The 13,544-nt window shown below is 43.0% G+C and overlaps 1 protein-coding gene across 1 annotated transcript in view; it reads left to right on the top strand.

Moving 5' to 3' along the window:
• Positions 1–13,544, top strand: part of LOC311004853 (ras-associated and pleckstrin homology domains-containing protein 1-like) — an 89,535-nt gene that overhangs the window by 48,224 nt on the left and 27,767 nt on the right. Inside the window, exons 7-9 of the mRNA XM_083997035.1 lie at positions 882–1,034; positions 1,505–1,675; positions 10,395–10,469. Of these exons, the coding sequence (XP_083853161.1) occupies positions 882–1,034; positions 1,505–1,675; positions 10,395–10,469 (399 nt within the window). The remainder of the gene's footprint in view (positions 1–881; positions 1,035–1,504; positions 1,676–10,394; positions 10,470–13,544) is intronic.

Raw genomic sequence — 13,544 nt, 5'->3', positions numbered from 1 at the left:
CCTAATGAGTGAGACCAGAAAACAGGATGGATGGAGAATGTCCTGTTACTGTGATATTATGCCAACTGAAGAATTTAAATGTATTGATTCGGGTGTTTTTTAGCTCTTTTCTACGGAGCTGAAAAAGACTTAAATGAGATCATGAATCTCTGAGGGGAAAAAAAAAAACATGATTTGACGATGAGTCGACTAAAGGCAAAATCTGACGAATCAGATTCAACTATGAAAAAGCTAACTCTCAGAGACAGTTCCCCGCCTCCGCCACTAGAGGGCAGTGAACTACACTATGAAGGCAAACAGGAAATTCAGCTACAACTACTAAATGTACCAAGTTAAACCCGTCGATGACACCTCATCCTCATAGATATATATAAGAAGACTAGATGACTCACCCACCGCTGCTGCTCAATGACAAAGCGTAGCCAGTACGGCGGCCATCTTGGGACGGGCAACTCTCTCCCTCAGAGCATTAAGCCTCTGCTGCATGTTCTGCTATAATGACCATAACTTGCTCAGTTTTTGTCCGATTTCAAAACGGTTTGATTTCTATGAACGTCTATGCAGTTATGATGCAGCATATTTAGAATCACGGATCATTTTAATATTTTTTTTTTTTTTTGTAAAAGTAACATTATAGTGACATTATGCAAATAGTTAAAGTAATAGCTACATACTGATTTATTTTTCACAGAGTTATGAATGGTTTTTTTTAGTGAAGATGACTGGATCACCTATCTACTGCACTGTAACTGCAGCCAGAGTCAGAGCAAGTTGCCCGTTCAAATATGGCCGACTGTGAGCTACGCCTGCGTGTAGTCCGATCTACCCCCTTGCTCATCCTGTCTTATTTGATGTCATTTCTTCTTCTCCTTCTCCTTCAGGCGTCTCTCAGTATGGACGAAGCGGCTCGTCAGACGTCCTCCCACTCCCTCGGCTCCGCCTCCACCTACACGTCGGCCACGATGCGGCGGCCGGGGACCGCTCAGCGCCAGCACCGACGCACCGGCTCGGTGGGCACAGTGAGCGACCACGAGGTAGACGAAGCTTCTGGAGGAACTTCACGGTGTCGTCTTAGTTCACCCTCCGTCCACAGACCTTTGACCTCGTCTCATCCACTTCATATCATTTTAGAGTTCCACAAGCTCGACTGAACAGGCTGAGGAACTCTTTTGTCCCTCAGTCTGTCAAACTGTTCAATCAGAGTTTGGGCTCTAAGTAGACTAGACCCTAGGGTTCATGTACAGACTGAGCACTGGGTGTTGCACCAAAGACACATTGTAATGTTGGATTTATGTTGTGAATGGAGTTAGGAGGTAGTTTGTGTTTAAATGTGACTCTTGAGAGTAACATTTATGCTTTTTTGTAAATGTATGTTTTTGGTATTTTGTTATTATTTGTGTGAAACCTTGGACGTCATGGGACACAAGACACATTTCAGAGTGATCTGACCATAAAGTGTAATCTTATCTTATCTTATCATCTCTCTCTCGCCGTCTCTCTCCAGGCGCGGTCGATCGTCCACTCCCAGCGCTCCTCCGTCACCTCGGCGTCCGGCGTCTCCGTGAACTCCGCCTCCTCCATGGACTCGTTGGACAGCGTCCTTCGCTCCGAGGCGGACGGCCAGCCGCCCGTCGGCCGGCCCGAGGGAGCCGGTCCGGGTCACCACACCACAGAGGTGAGTCCGTCCACACGGGGAGGAGGAGGAGGAGGAGACGATCTGGATCTGAACGATTGGTTCATTGTTTCATTGACAAAATCAACGATCAGAACGGCGTCGATCAGATTATTGATCGTTTGACTGAAGATGAAGGTTCAAAGAGCTCGTAGTGAGGCAGCCTGAACCTACAAAGCTTCACTTTCTCTACCTGCCTCCTACTTTAGACTCAGCTGGCAGTTTATTAGGAAGGTTATTGATAAGGATACGATGACGTGTACCCATAGGTATGAAACTCAATAAGAAATCGGACTTCTTAGTCTTTAAGTTTCCTTTACAAATTGGATTCAGCCTTTTCTGCTTTTTCTAGAAATCTCATTCTCAAACCTGGATTCTTCCACTGACTTTGGTTTTTTCCATATCTTTGCACAATGAAACCTGTTTCCAGAAAATCCAGAATTAAAGAGCCCTGATCTGTTCTGGTCGTCTGACGGTGACGTGTTCAGTCGGATCTAAGAGAAGGTTTTAATGTTCAATTTGAGTATTGATTCAGTCTGTAGATTAGGTTACAGGGTTCCTACCAGGTATGGAAAAGTATGGAATTTGATTTAATACATTTCCAGGTCTGGAAAAGTATGGAAAATGGAAACTATTGTATGGAAATATTTATCTTAATACTTGCGTATCTGGGTTTGGTCTTATCTGAAGTTATTTGGGTTAATTATTTTGTATGCGCTATTGTACCTAGCTACAATCTCCTGGAAATGATTTGGTGACATAATGGCATACACATTCAGAATAATGAAAACAAATGATTAATTGCATGCTTTTTTTATATTATGCACATCTATTTACTTAAATATCATATTATTTGATTATTATTTTTACAGAGAAGTCTAGAAATTAGGGTCTGGAAAAAGTGTGGAATTGGGAAATTTCAAATCTGTAGGAACTCTGAGATTAGATAAAATACTTGGTTGAATGATCGCAAGGGAAATTCAGGCACCAGTGGCAGCATACTGTAAAACATCGAATTAGAAATATAGAAACCTAGGAAGCAATATAACACAAGATTAAATTTAAGCATCCTATGAGCAATGAGATAAAGAACATATAGATTATATATATCAAATTGTTATATAATGATATTAAAAATAGAATAGAAGTGAGAAGAGAAATCTGTGAGTATCATATCCTCTGTCTGTCTGCGTCTCTTTCACACTGAACAAACCGACTCCTCCATCACATCAGTTTTACGTCACTGCTAATTCAATTTTCAGGCTTTTAGCAGCCGGACGTTTGTTGAGTGTGTGGATCCAGGTCTCTAACACCTGTCTGTGCTCCGACTGGGATTACGCTGAGTCTGGGATCGCTTCAAGCAGATTAGACGGAGATTAACGTGCGTCAGACGATAATGGCATTTTATAAAAAAAAATTTAAAAAAACTCTGGGAAAATGATCCATCGGCATCCGTGGAATTTTTTGACTCAGACGTTAAAACTAAGTGTTTTTTACATCACTGCCTGTTGTGTTTGGAGGATTTTTGCAGTGCAGTCGTTTTCAAACAATCTGCATTTCATTTTAATATCAGGACGGAAAATGAAAGCACATCATTTAAATATGTGAAACTGTAGTCAGAAGATTGGAAACACAGATTTTCTCTTTTCTTTTGGCTTCAGTCGTGTTGTTTCCCAACAGTCCACCCATCGTTGTTTTGTCAGGGTTTTTTTTTTTTACAGTGTAGGTTGTTTCAGGTTCCGCTGCAGTGCTTTGTGTTGCTCTGGCGTTTTCTCCCTCCTCCTCTGCTGCCGCCGCCGCTGCTGCTTCAGGCTGCGTCTTCACTTCTTTTATCATTAAACCCGCTCTGCTCGAGTTTCTGCTCCAGATTAGAAAGAGAAACCAAAAAAAAAAAAAAACACGGTTGTAATCTTCCCCTGAATCAACGGCCTAGTCAGATTCACAGCCGCTCTGCAAAAATATAACTCCAAAAAAAAAAAAAAAAAAGATTATAAAATGCTGATTTTATCTTTTTTTGGTTGAGTATTTCTGACTGTGGGAGTTTAACCTCAGACCTTATCGTGGTTATTGCCTTGCTCAGGCCAAAAACAAAAAAAAGATTGAACTGCAAACAGAAACCCTGCTCAGTGAGCGGGAAACTGGGTTAGTGCTCCAGTTCATCCAGAGCACAATCTGAGAGAGAAAGATGGAGAGAAGGAGAGAGAAAGAGGGAGAGAGGAATAAAATTAGAATAACGAGACGAGAGGCCAGAGTGAGTCAGCAAATGGCTGTGGACGATAAAGGAATTAGAGGAGGATGGAAACTAAGAGATGAGCAGAGAGAGAGAGGAGCAAAATAGTGAAGCATAGAAAAAGAAAAAGAAAGATCAGAGGAGACGGAGAGGGAGAAAACAGAAAGAGAGGGATGAGAGCAGAGAGAGGGATGAGAGGGAGAGAGAGAGAGCTGCTCCCATGAGTCCAGCTCATTAGAAACTGGGACTGCTGCACTTTGGATCTCTGCTTTACACACTCACTTTATTAAGGGCAGTAAAAATAAAGTCTGAGGACTCAGCTGGACGTCCCAGGAGGAGGAGGAGGAGGAGGAGGAGGAGGAGGAGGAGGAGGAGGAGGAAGAAAGGGGAGGAGGAAGAGATGAGGAGAAGGAGAGGAGGAGAAACTGGGGAGGGGGAAGAGAGGAGGATGGGAGGAGGAAGAACAGGATAAAGAGAAAAGGAGAGGAGGAAGAGAAAATGAGAAAGAGAGGAAGGGGGGTGAGGAGGAAGAGAAGAGGAAGAAAGGGGAGGAGGAAGAGAGAAGGAGGAGGAGGGAAGGAAGAGGAAGAAAGGGGAGGAGGAAGAGATGAGGAGAAGAGGAGGGGATGAGGAGAAAGAGAAGAGGAAGAAAGGGGAGAAGGAAGAGCAGGAGGAAGAGAGAAGGAGAAGGAGATGAGTAGGAAGAAATGAGGGGAGGAAGAGAGGAGGATGTGAGGAGTAAGAGAGGAGGAGGAAGAAGGGAGGGGGAAGAGAGGAGGATGGAAGGAGGAAGAGCAGGAGGAGGAAGAGACAAGAATGAGAGGAGGAAGAGAGGAGGAGGAGGGGGGATGAGGAAGAGAGAAGGAGAAGGAGAGGAGGGGAGGGGATGAGGAGGAAGAGAAAAGGAGGAGGAAGAGAAGAGGAGAAGGAGAGGATGAGGAGATGAGAAGGAAGAGAAGAGGAAGAAAGGGGAGGAGGAAGAGCAGAAGGAGATGAGGAGAAAGAGGGGAGAAGGAAGAGAGGAGGAGGGGATGAGGAGGAAGAGATGAGGAAGAAAGGGGAGGAGGAAGAGAGGAGGAGAAGGAGAGGAGGAAGAGGGGAGGGGGAAGAGAGGAGGATGGAAGGAGGAAGAGCAGGAGGAGGAAGAGACGAGAATGAGAGGAGGAAGAGAGGAGGAGGAGAGGAGGGGATGAGGAGGAAGAGAAGAGGAAGAAAGGAGACGAGGAAGAGCAGGAGGAAGAGAGGAGGAGGAGGAGAGTAGGCGGAAGAGAAGGAGGAGGAGGAAGTGAGGAGGGGAGGAGGAGGAAGAGAAAGAAAAGGGAAGAGTAAGAGGAAGAGAAAAGGAGATGAGGAGGAGGGAGTGAGGGAGGAGGAAGAGATGGGGAGAAGGAGGAGGAGGAGGAGGAGGGGGAGGAGTGGTTATCATCCGTCTCATCAGACGCTGTGTGAACTTTAATGTGGGACCAGAGGGCAGGAAGGGAAAAGGGGGCGGAGCTTCTGTGGAAGAACCAGATTCCTGAGCAGGTGACGGGAACAAGCCGAGACTGAACGTTAAAACATGAAGCTGATTAATTTATCTCGGCACAAAGATGGAAAACAACTATGGTCTGGGTCGTCTAAAGGTCACTGAAGGTCAACAAGCTACAAGCAGCCACAGTCTGAAACTCACCTATTTGTATGAAACAGCTGAGAGTTTGTTGTAACGAATGAACGACTCTCCTGATGAAGCCAGTGACGATGACACTGACACACACAGCAGACGGACAGATGGCGCCGAGCAGGAGGAGGTTTCATATTTGACACTGGAAGCTGCATGGCGACGACGGCGTCTGATCCCGCTGTGACAAAGCATCTGTCATCGTGTTCATGATGTCAACAATGACATCACAACTTCACAACATGTTGGAGTCTCTGAATGAGGCACCTGAGTCGCCGCTCAAACCTCCTTTCATTATCTGTAATCTCATTTTCTCTCAGCATCCTGCCAGTTACTTTAAAAACTGCCTAAAAAATCCACATTTTGTTATTTTAAAGCAGAAGTAAGCGATCCGGTCGTTTGGCTAATGCTGCCTTCCAGGCAGGCTTTTGAAACCGTAAATTACAGCTTCAAGTCACGACTTAGTAGCGTTCCAGGCAACCCACTCGTGTTTTTCCGACCTGTTTTACCTGTGAAAGTCACTATAACGGCCACTCGTAACTTCCGACCTGTGAACTCGTACCAGATCGAACTGGTACGACTTCACAGGTCGGAAAAACACGAGTTACGGGTTGCCTTGAACGCACCATAACGTCTTGTCAGCCGATGGAGTTAGCAGCCCCCGCCCTCGTCATGGATCTATTGGTCCTCGTCCCCAAGTCACCACATTCAGGCGCATCCCTTGGCTGCACACACAGCCCTTTATGCCGTTCTCTCTCCTCATTGGATAAAACTTGTAGGATACGAGAAATGTTTGATTGCTGTCGGAAGATATAACTATTTAAGACTTATATTAACACAAAAATATCACTTACTTCTGCTTTAACTATGTGAATCCTCAATGAATCATTTTAAAATAGAAGCATCCATGCGTCCATGCAGCTGTTCACATCCTGCTTCTATTTGGTGGCTGGTTTAACCCTCCTGTTGTTCTCCTGGGTCAAGGAAGGAAGGACGAAGGGAAAGAAGGAAGGAAGGAAGGAAGGAAGGAAGGAAGGAAGGAAGGAAGGAAGGAAGGAAGGAAGGAAGGAAGGAAGGAAGGAAGGAAGGAAGGAAGGAAGGAAGGAAGGAAGGACAAAGGGAAAGATGGGAGGAAAGAAGGAAGGGAAAAATGAAGGAAAGATAGATGGAGGAAGGGAACAGATTGGGTCAAAAAGGAAGGAAGAAGTAAGGACAAAGGGGAAGAAGGAAGGAAGGAAAAGGGAAGGGAAAAAGGAAGGAAGTAAAGAAAGAAAGATGGAGGGAGAGAACAGAATAGGTCAAGGAAGGAAGCAGAAGGATAGACAAAGGGAAGGAAGGAAGGAAGGAAGGAAGGAAGGAAGGAAGGAAGGAAGGAAGGAAGGAAGGAAGGAAGGGAAAAGGATTGTGGAAAGAAGGAAGGGAGAAAGGAAGGAAAGAAAGAAAGATGGAGGGAGGGAACAGATTGGTTCAAGGAAGGAAGCAGAGGGAAGGAAAGAAGGGAAAAAGGATTGTGGAAGGGAGAAAGGAAGGAAAGAAAGATGGAGGAACAGATTGGTTCAAGGAATGAAGGAAGGAAGGGGAGAAGAATTGTGGAAAGAAGGAAGGGAGAAAGGAAGGAAAGAGGGAAGGATGGAGGATGGGAACAGATTGGGTCAAGGAAGGAAGCAGAATGATGGACGAAGGGAAGGAAGGAAGGAAGGAAGGAATGGAAAAAGGATTGTGGAAAGAAGGAAGGGAGAAAGGAAGGAAAGAGGGAAGGATGGAGAAAGGGAACAGATTGGGTCAATTTGACCCAGAAGGATGACAGGAGGACATTAATGCACATGTGACACAAATTCATGCACTTATTATATAAAAAAAACATATAAATAACTTCTGGTCTTATCGTTCCCACGACTTCCTGTCTTTTTAAAAGTCTTAAATTAGATTTGAACCCTGAAAAATAAATATAAAGTCGACATGTTTATACATCTCAGATACTGAGATATACATTTGAACCTTCACACTGCTGCACTCCAGGAAAAGAGCTGTATACAGTAAAGATACATATAGCTACTGTCGTCTTCAGATGTATATGTGAATATATGAGCTCTGTCTTCTTGATCACTGTATCCTAGAGGGGATCAACACACACATACACACACACACACTTGGATGTGGTTGGTCAGATCTTGGCCAAAGGGAGAAGCCGACTGTAATCGTGTGTGTGTGTGTGTGTTTGTACATGTCCGTGTGTTTGACCTAAATATTATTTTTAATCTGTGGTTATCAGAACTAATGCTTTCTATCAAATGGTTTCTAGTGATTGAAGCTCACACACAGTTTATCAAAGAGAGTGGGCGAGGGTCTGGAAATGAAATGTCGTTTTCTTTTTACTCTAACTGTCCGATATCTCTCTGATCAAACCAAATTACAATTAAATTAAATTAAATTAAATTAAATTAAATTAAACAATGTTATATAATTATCCGCTTCCTCATCATATCATATAATATCTCACGTATTATGTGACAAAATCAAATCGGATCAGAAGATCAAACTGGAGCTGGTTCAGATCTACTGGAGCCCACTGACCCTAACCCACTGGGAAGCTGCTGTGGATCAACTGGTGACTCGTCGTCCTGCACGTGGACTCTAGGCTACTATATGTGGGATTATATAAATCTCACCCAGCCACAGAGTTGCCCTATGTCTGCCGGTGAAGTCCACACTGTCAGTAAATAAGAGTAATACAAATGGTGAATAATTGAGCAGATGAATAATTGATAAAAACCCGTCTGGCAGCCCGTTGGCCTGGAGTTAAAACCCTGTCTGTGTGTCTGCCCTGTTTTTTTTTGTTTTATATTTTATTTTATTTTATTTTATTTAACCGTCTCGCTCTCCACTCTCCCTCCAGTGAAGCCTGAAGCAGCAGTGACTGTAAACGTGTTTCTACTTGAATTATTTAACCTTTATCTCTCAAAGAAATGTTAACAGGGTAGCAGCGAGTCCACTGTAGGTTGTTTCCTGCTCCAGACTCTAGACTTTACTGTAAAAAATCTCAATACAGTTTAACAGTGTTTTTCAACCTTGGGGTCGGGACCCCACGTGGGGTCGCCTGTAATGTCTAGTAATTGATTAAAAAAAATACTCATAAAAATATTTTTTAACTAATTATTACTCTTTTTAAAGTTATGATTAAAAACACCACACACAATCTTAAACAACTGTATTCTATACTTTCTTGAATATAAATCGAGTTCAAATAAAATGCAGCATATAAAAATATTGCGGGGTCGCCAAAATGTCAAAATGGGGTCACGAATCAAAAAAGGTTGGGAACCACTGGTTTAACATCTTCCCGTCACGACCTCGGACCAGCGGTAAACAGAAACAGCTGATGATATTTCTGCTCCTTTAAAAATAAATAATAAAAATGGACGTAGCCTGAAAAGCAGCTGCTGCACTGTTGCCGTCTTGGCAGTGTTCGACTCCGGCCCCTAAAACCTGGATAACAAAGAGGCGGGGCAAATGTGAGGCTGAGATATCATTGCATAGCTTTCTAAGCGCTGTTTCCTCTGAGGAAGTTTCTGGTAAAATTTAGGAGACAGGAACCGTCTTCTTGCTCGGACCTCGAGGCCGCTGTGTCTCCAGTACAGAGTACGGTTTTGATCGTTGCACAATTGTTGTGCAGCAGTTTTTTCTTTTAATGCTCTTGTTGTTGTTTTTCTCCGGCAGTGTAGAGGCTTTCTACTAATTCTGGGTTTTAAAAATGCCGCTTATTTTTGCGCTTTCTCTTGGCGTCATATCCTGCTCTGAGTCTATACCCAATCAGCACTGAGTCCTAAACCTCAAGCCCCACCCAGTTGTGTTTTTCAGGGCTGCTGAATGTGCAGGTCACAACTTGTCCACCAGAGCGTTTTGGAGTTGTTGGATTGTGTATTTGATGAGTTTGATGAGGGAAACCAAGAAATCCCATTAGCCTCCGTAGCGTAGCTCTGAGCAGCTCGCGGCTCGGCCGACAATTAAAGGTAACGAACCTGGGGAACGAGATGGAAGCTTTACAGTTCAAATTTTAAGCTAGCCTATTTGTTTTATTACTAGCTAACATTAGCATTAGCAGCTATTTAGCTACTTGTTGAAAGTTCATCGTCAAACTTCATTCTTTACTCTCAATATCTGTTTCCAGAGGTTGGAAAGCAAGCTTGTCTTTTTCTTTACTGCAATTAGCATGCTAACCAGCTAGCCCAGGCTCCATCTCCTTGCTTTCCGATAGCGATGGACTTAAGCTTCCTGAAGACACATTTTTTAACAACTAACAACTTATAGCAACAAACCAAGTTCTTACAAATCTAAAAAAAATGTCTCCTTCAAGATACTCTTTCTTCTGTAGGAGGTTTTAAAATCATATCGCTGCACATCTGTGTCTGCTTTATTTGTCCGTTCATATGAATGATGAACTGTGTACATGAACCTAACCAGGAACAAGGACCGCGAGTTAGCCGTGGCGTCGAATCGGTTGCACTTTAATTAGATAACCAAAGACTAGTGCAGGTTGGTGAAATGAAAGTACTTCATCACAATGTGTTGAACACCACAGACAGAGATGTTTTTCTTCTCCTGTTGTTGATGTGTGTTGACATTGAACCTTTACCTCCATCATCGCTGTGATCTGTTTATCTTGTGTACAGTTGTTCACAGGTTTCAGTCTCTGTCTCCTTAAGATCAACGATGCTGATGGTTTCTTTCCCCTACCGCTCCTCTCTGCTTCACCTTCACAGCTTTCTGCTAAACTGCCACAACCAACCAACCAATCAAACAGCAGATTAATTCACATTCTCTCTCTCTCTTTGAAGCACTCCTATCTGGACAGGGAAACCTCTCTGATTCTGAGAAACATAGCAGGAAAACCCACCCACCTGCTGACCAAGGTGACGCTCCCATCCACTACTGCATGCTTCACCTTCTTCTCCTGTGCTCCTTCCCTTCTTTGTACACGCATGTTGATGGAGCAGGAATCATGGCTTACCCCTCCTTCTTCTCACCTTCATTCTTCTGCCCTGTCGTCCTCTGTTGGGTTCAATAACGGCCGGTTTGTGTGGTGTCTGGTGCATGTTCACAAAAGCTTTACAGAGGCTGCAACACACCAGGGATTCAGGACTAGTTTAATGACTCTTTTGGTTTATCTGTAGTCTGATTTAAAAAAACAACCAATATTTGCCTGTGAGGCCGAAATCCACCGGAAGCATCAAATACGTGAAATCACTAGAAAACGTGTTTCTAGTGATTGAACATTGACTTTAAAATAAAGTAGAGCAGTGACATGATTTCTCTACAAGTGAATCATTACTTTTACTCAAAAAAGAACATTATTCCCCTTTTTATGTCCTATTTTTCTTTAATCTTTACATTCATAGCAAGGTAGAACTTTTTTAAATCACACTACACATAGATATCTACCTTTATACTGTATGGAGCTTTAACACAAACATCTACCTTTATACTGTATGGAGCTTTAACACAAACATCTACCTTTATACTGTATGGAGCTTTAATATTATTATTGAATAATTGGAAAATTTTAAGACAGTATAATTAAGACAAAAACAATATAATCAAACAGAAATAAAACATGTTGCTGTGTTTGGACCTTCACTCTGTAAAGCTTTTGAATGACTTGTGTTGTGTTCACCTGTGTGTTTTGTAAGGAGGCAGCAGCAATAGCTCCTGTCTGTGCTCCTCTTTGGTTCCTGTTTGCTGGTGATGTTTGTTACTGTGCTGACAAAAGTGCAAAAGGTCATTCAGCATTTTTTCCTGTGAAGCATGAAGGTTTGCTTCATTGAATGTTGATAAAACCTCACTGCATGTTTGATGTTGTGATACGTGATGGTTTGGCTCTGGTCATGTGTGTGGGTGTAAGACCGGACTGAAGCATCTTTAAGTTAACGATCACACAGGAGGAGAACTGTTGTATTTTTGATTTACCTCTGATTGGATGATAAAGTCCGAGTGTGAGTCCAGAATTGGGGGAGAAAAAAAATAAGTCACATTTACAGACAAATAAAGCTGCCAACAGACAGCCTGTGTGATCGTGCTTCAGTGACACTAATGGGGGAAACACACTGACTCATGTAAGAGAGACTCAGTACATAACAGGTAAGTGAGACGGTCCACGCTTCTGTGTCTGATGAAAGAAACTCCTATTTACATTTGAACTCCATCTATAAAATGGAAACAAACCAAATGACCAACAGTGGATACCGTTTTTCTTGTTGCGCTGAGCCAGACTGAGGGAAGTGAGAGTTCGAGGATGGATGGACACTTCTCACTCCCAATGGTCGCCATCTTGGCTGCGTAGCAAAAGAGGAGCGACCGCGCCAACGTATTGTCCAAACACGGCAACTGAAGAAGAAGAAGATGAAGGAGGAGACGCTGTTGCTGCCGGTGGTGGACTAAAAACTAAAAACACACGGTGGATGGAGGAAAAGTAAAATTTTAATGTTGTGGTCAAGTGATCAAAGCTGGTGGAGAGTGGACGACCATCACAGTCAACCGAGTGGTCAGTGGCCGACTGACTGAACCTGGACACAGTTTGTAAAAGTCTTTATATTCTTTTATATTATTGAGGAATAACTGTTTGTGTATGAAGCTGAGAAACAAGTGAACATCTTATTATTGTTGTTAACCATGAAAATATTCACTTTAGACTGGATTGCTACAACAAGGTTTAATTTAATCACCCTTTAGTTCTAGTCAGAGTTTAGTAAAACTAGGTTTAAAATGAGTTAAACAAGGTTTAGAATTATATGTTAATAATTTAAAGTGGGTTGGCCTGATTTTGGTCGCTTCATCAAACAAACAGCATTTGTAAACATTAAACCTCTTCAACATTGGCTGAAGTGAAACCTAGTTCACAGTAAAAGAAACTTCGAAAGATGCACGATGGCGTACAGGCACCAGTATAGTTACTGCGTGGAGTTGTGGCAGAAGCATAAACCAGGCTTAAGTTAGAATTTAGAAATTGGGTACAACAGCATTCTTGGTGTAAAGTAAAAACTAAAATTGAAAGAGAGGTTTAAATTGAATCTTACAACTAGTTTGGTGCCACTGAATTCATCTTTAACCAGGATTTAATCAGGTTTATAAGTTAAACCTTGTTGAAATCTTCAGCCTGTGTTTATTCTCTGTTAAAAACACTATATTAGGATTTTTTTAAGTGGTCATTGTTGCACCTGGACATGTGATACATGGTGGTGGTAGTTGAGGTAGTTGAAGAGCAGCGGTGACCTCTGGACAGGAAGTAGAGGAGCAGTCGTTGGTTTGTTGTTGTGTCTGGTAACGAGGCGTTTGGAGCTCGGCCAACAGTAATGGAGCCGAGTGGATGAGGCTGGTGACAGGCAACACCGATCGATGGAGGTAATGACACTAGTTGGTGGTGGTGTTGTGTTGATTGTTGTCGTCGCTGGTGGAAATCTGCCTTTTTTCCTCTATGTCGATGGTTCTTATTAATAATGTAATGTCAGCAATGTAAAGGAGGTTTTATTTTATTTTATTTGCAGAGTGATGCATGTGAAAGTCCTTGGATGGAAGTATGGCTCTGCTGCTGCTGAGCTAAAGCTGTAGGCGTCTTAATGGCTAAGGCCAAAGTTGTATTTATCTGTGTGTTGGTGTGTGTGTGTGTATGTGTGTGTTTATACTGTAGGTATTAGATGGAGAGAGTAAGCAAGGAGGCTTTCCCCTGATTGGATCAGCAATGTCATGATTTGATTGGATGATAAAGCAGATGAGGCCGTTTGATTGGATGTTGGACGGATGTGCCAGATCTGCAGGGATAATCTGCTTTGGTGCAGAGAGGGGGGGATTCCCAGTAGCATCGTATACTATACATGCACGTGCACACACACACACTCACACAGACACACACACTCAGAGCAGCCGGTGTGGCTGGCAACGGGCTGTCTTATTTGGACTTCTTCTCTCTCGGTTTTGGCTGTCTGTCTTTGTAA

This window comes from Trachurus trachurus (assembly GCF_905171665.1).
Source record: "Trachurus trachurus genome assembly, chromosome: 21".
Lineage (NCBI taxonomy): Eukaryota > Metazoa > Chordata > Actinopteri > Carangiformes > Carangidae > Trachurus > Trachurus trachurus.
Note: the sequence above shows the minus strand (reverse complement) of the source record. Positions and strands in the feature narration are given on the sequence as shown.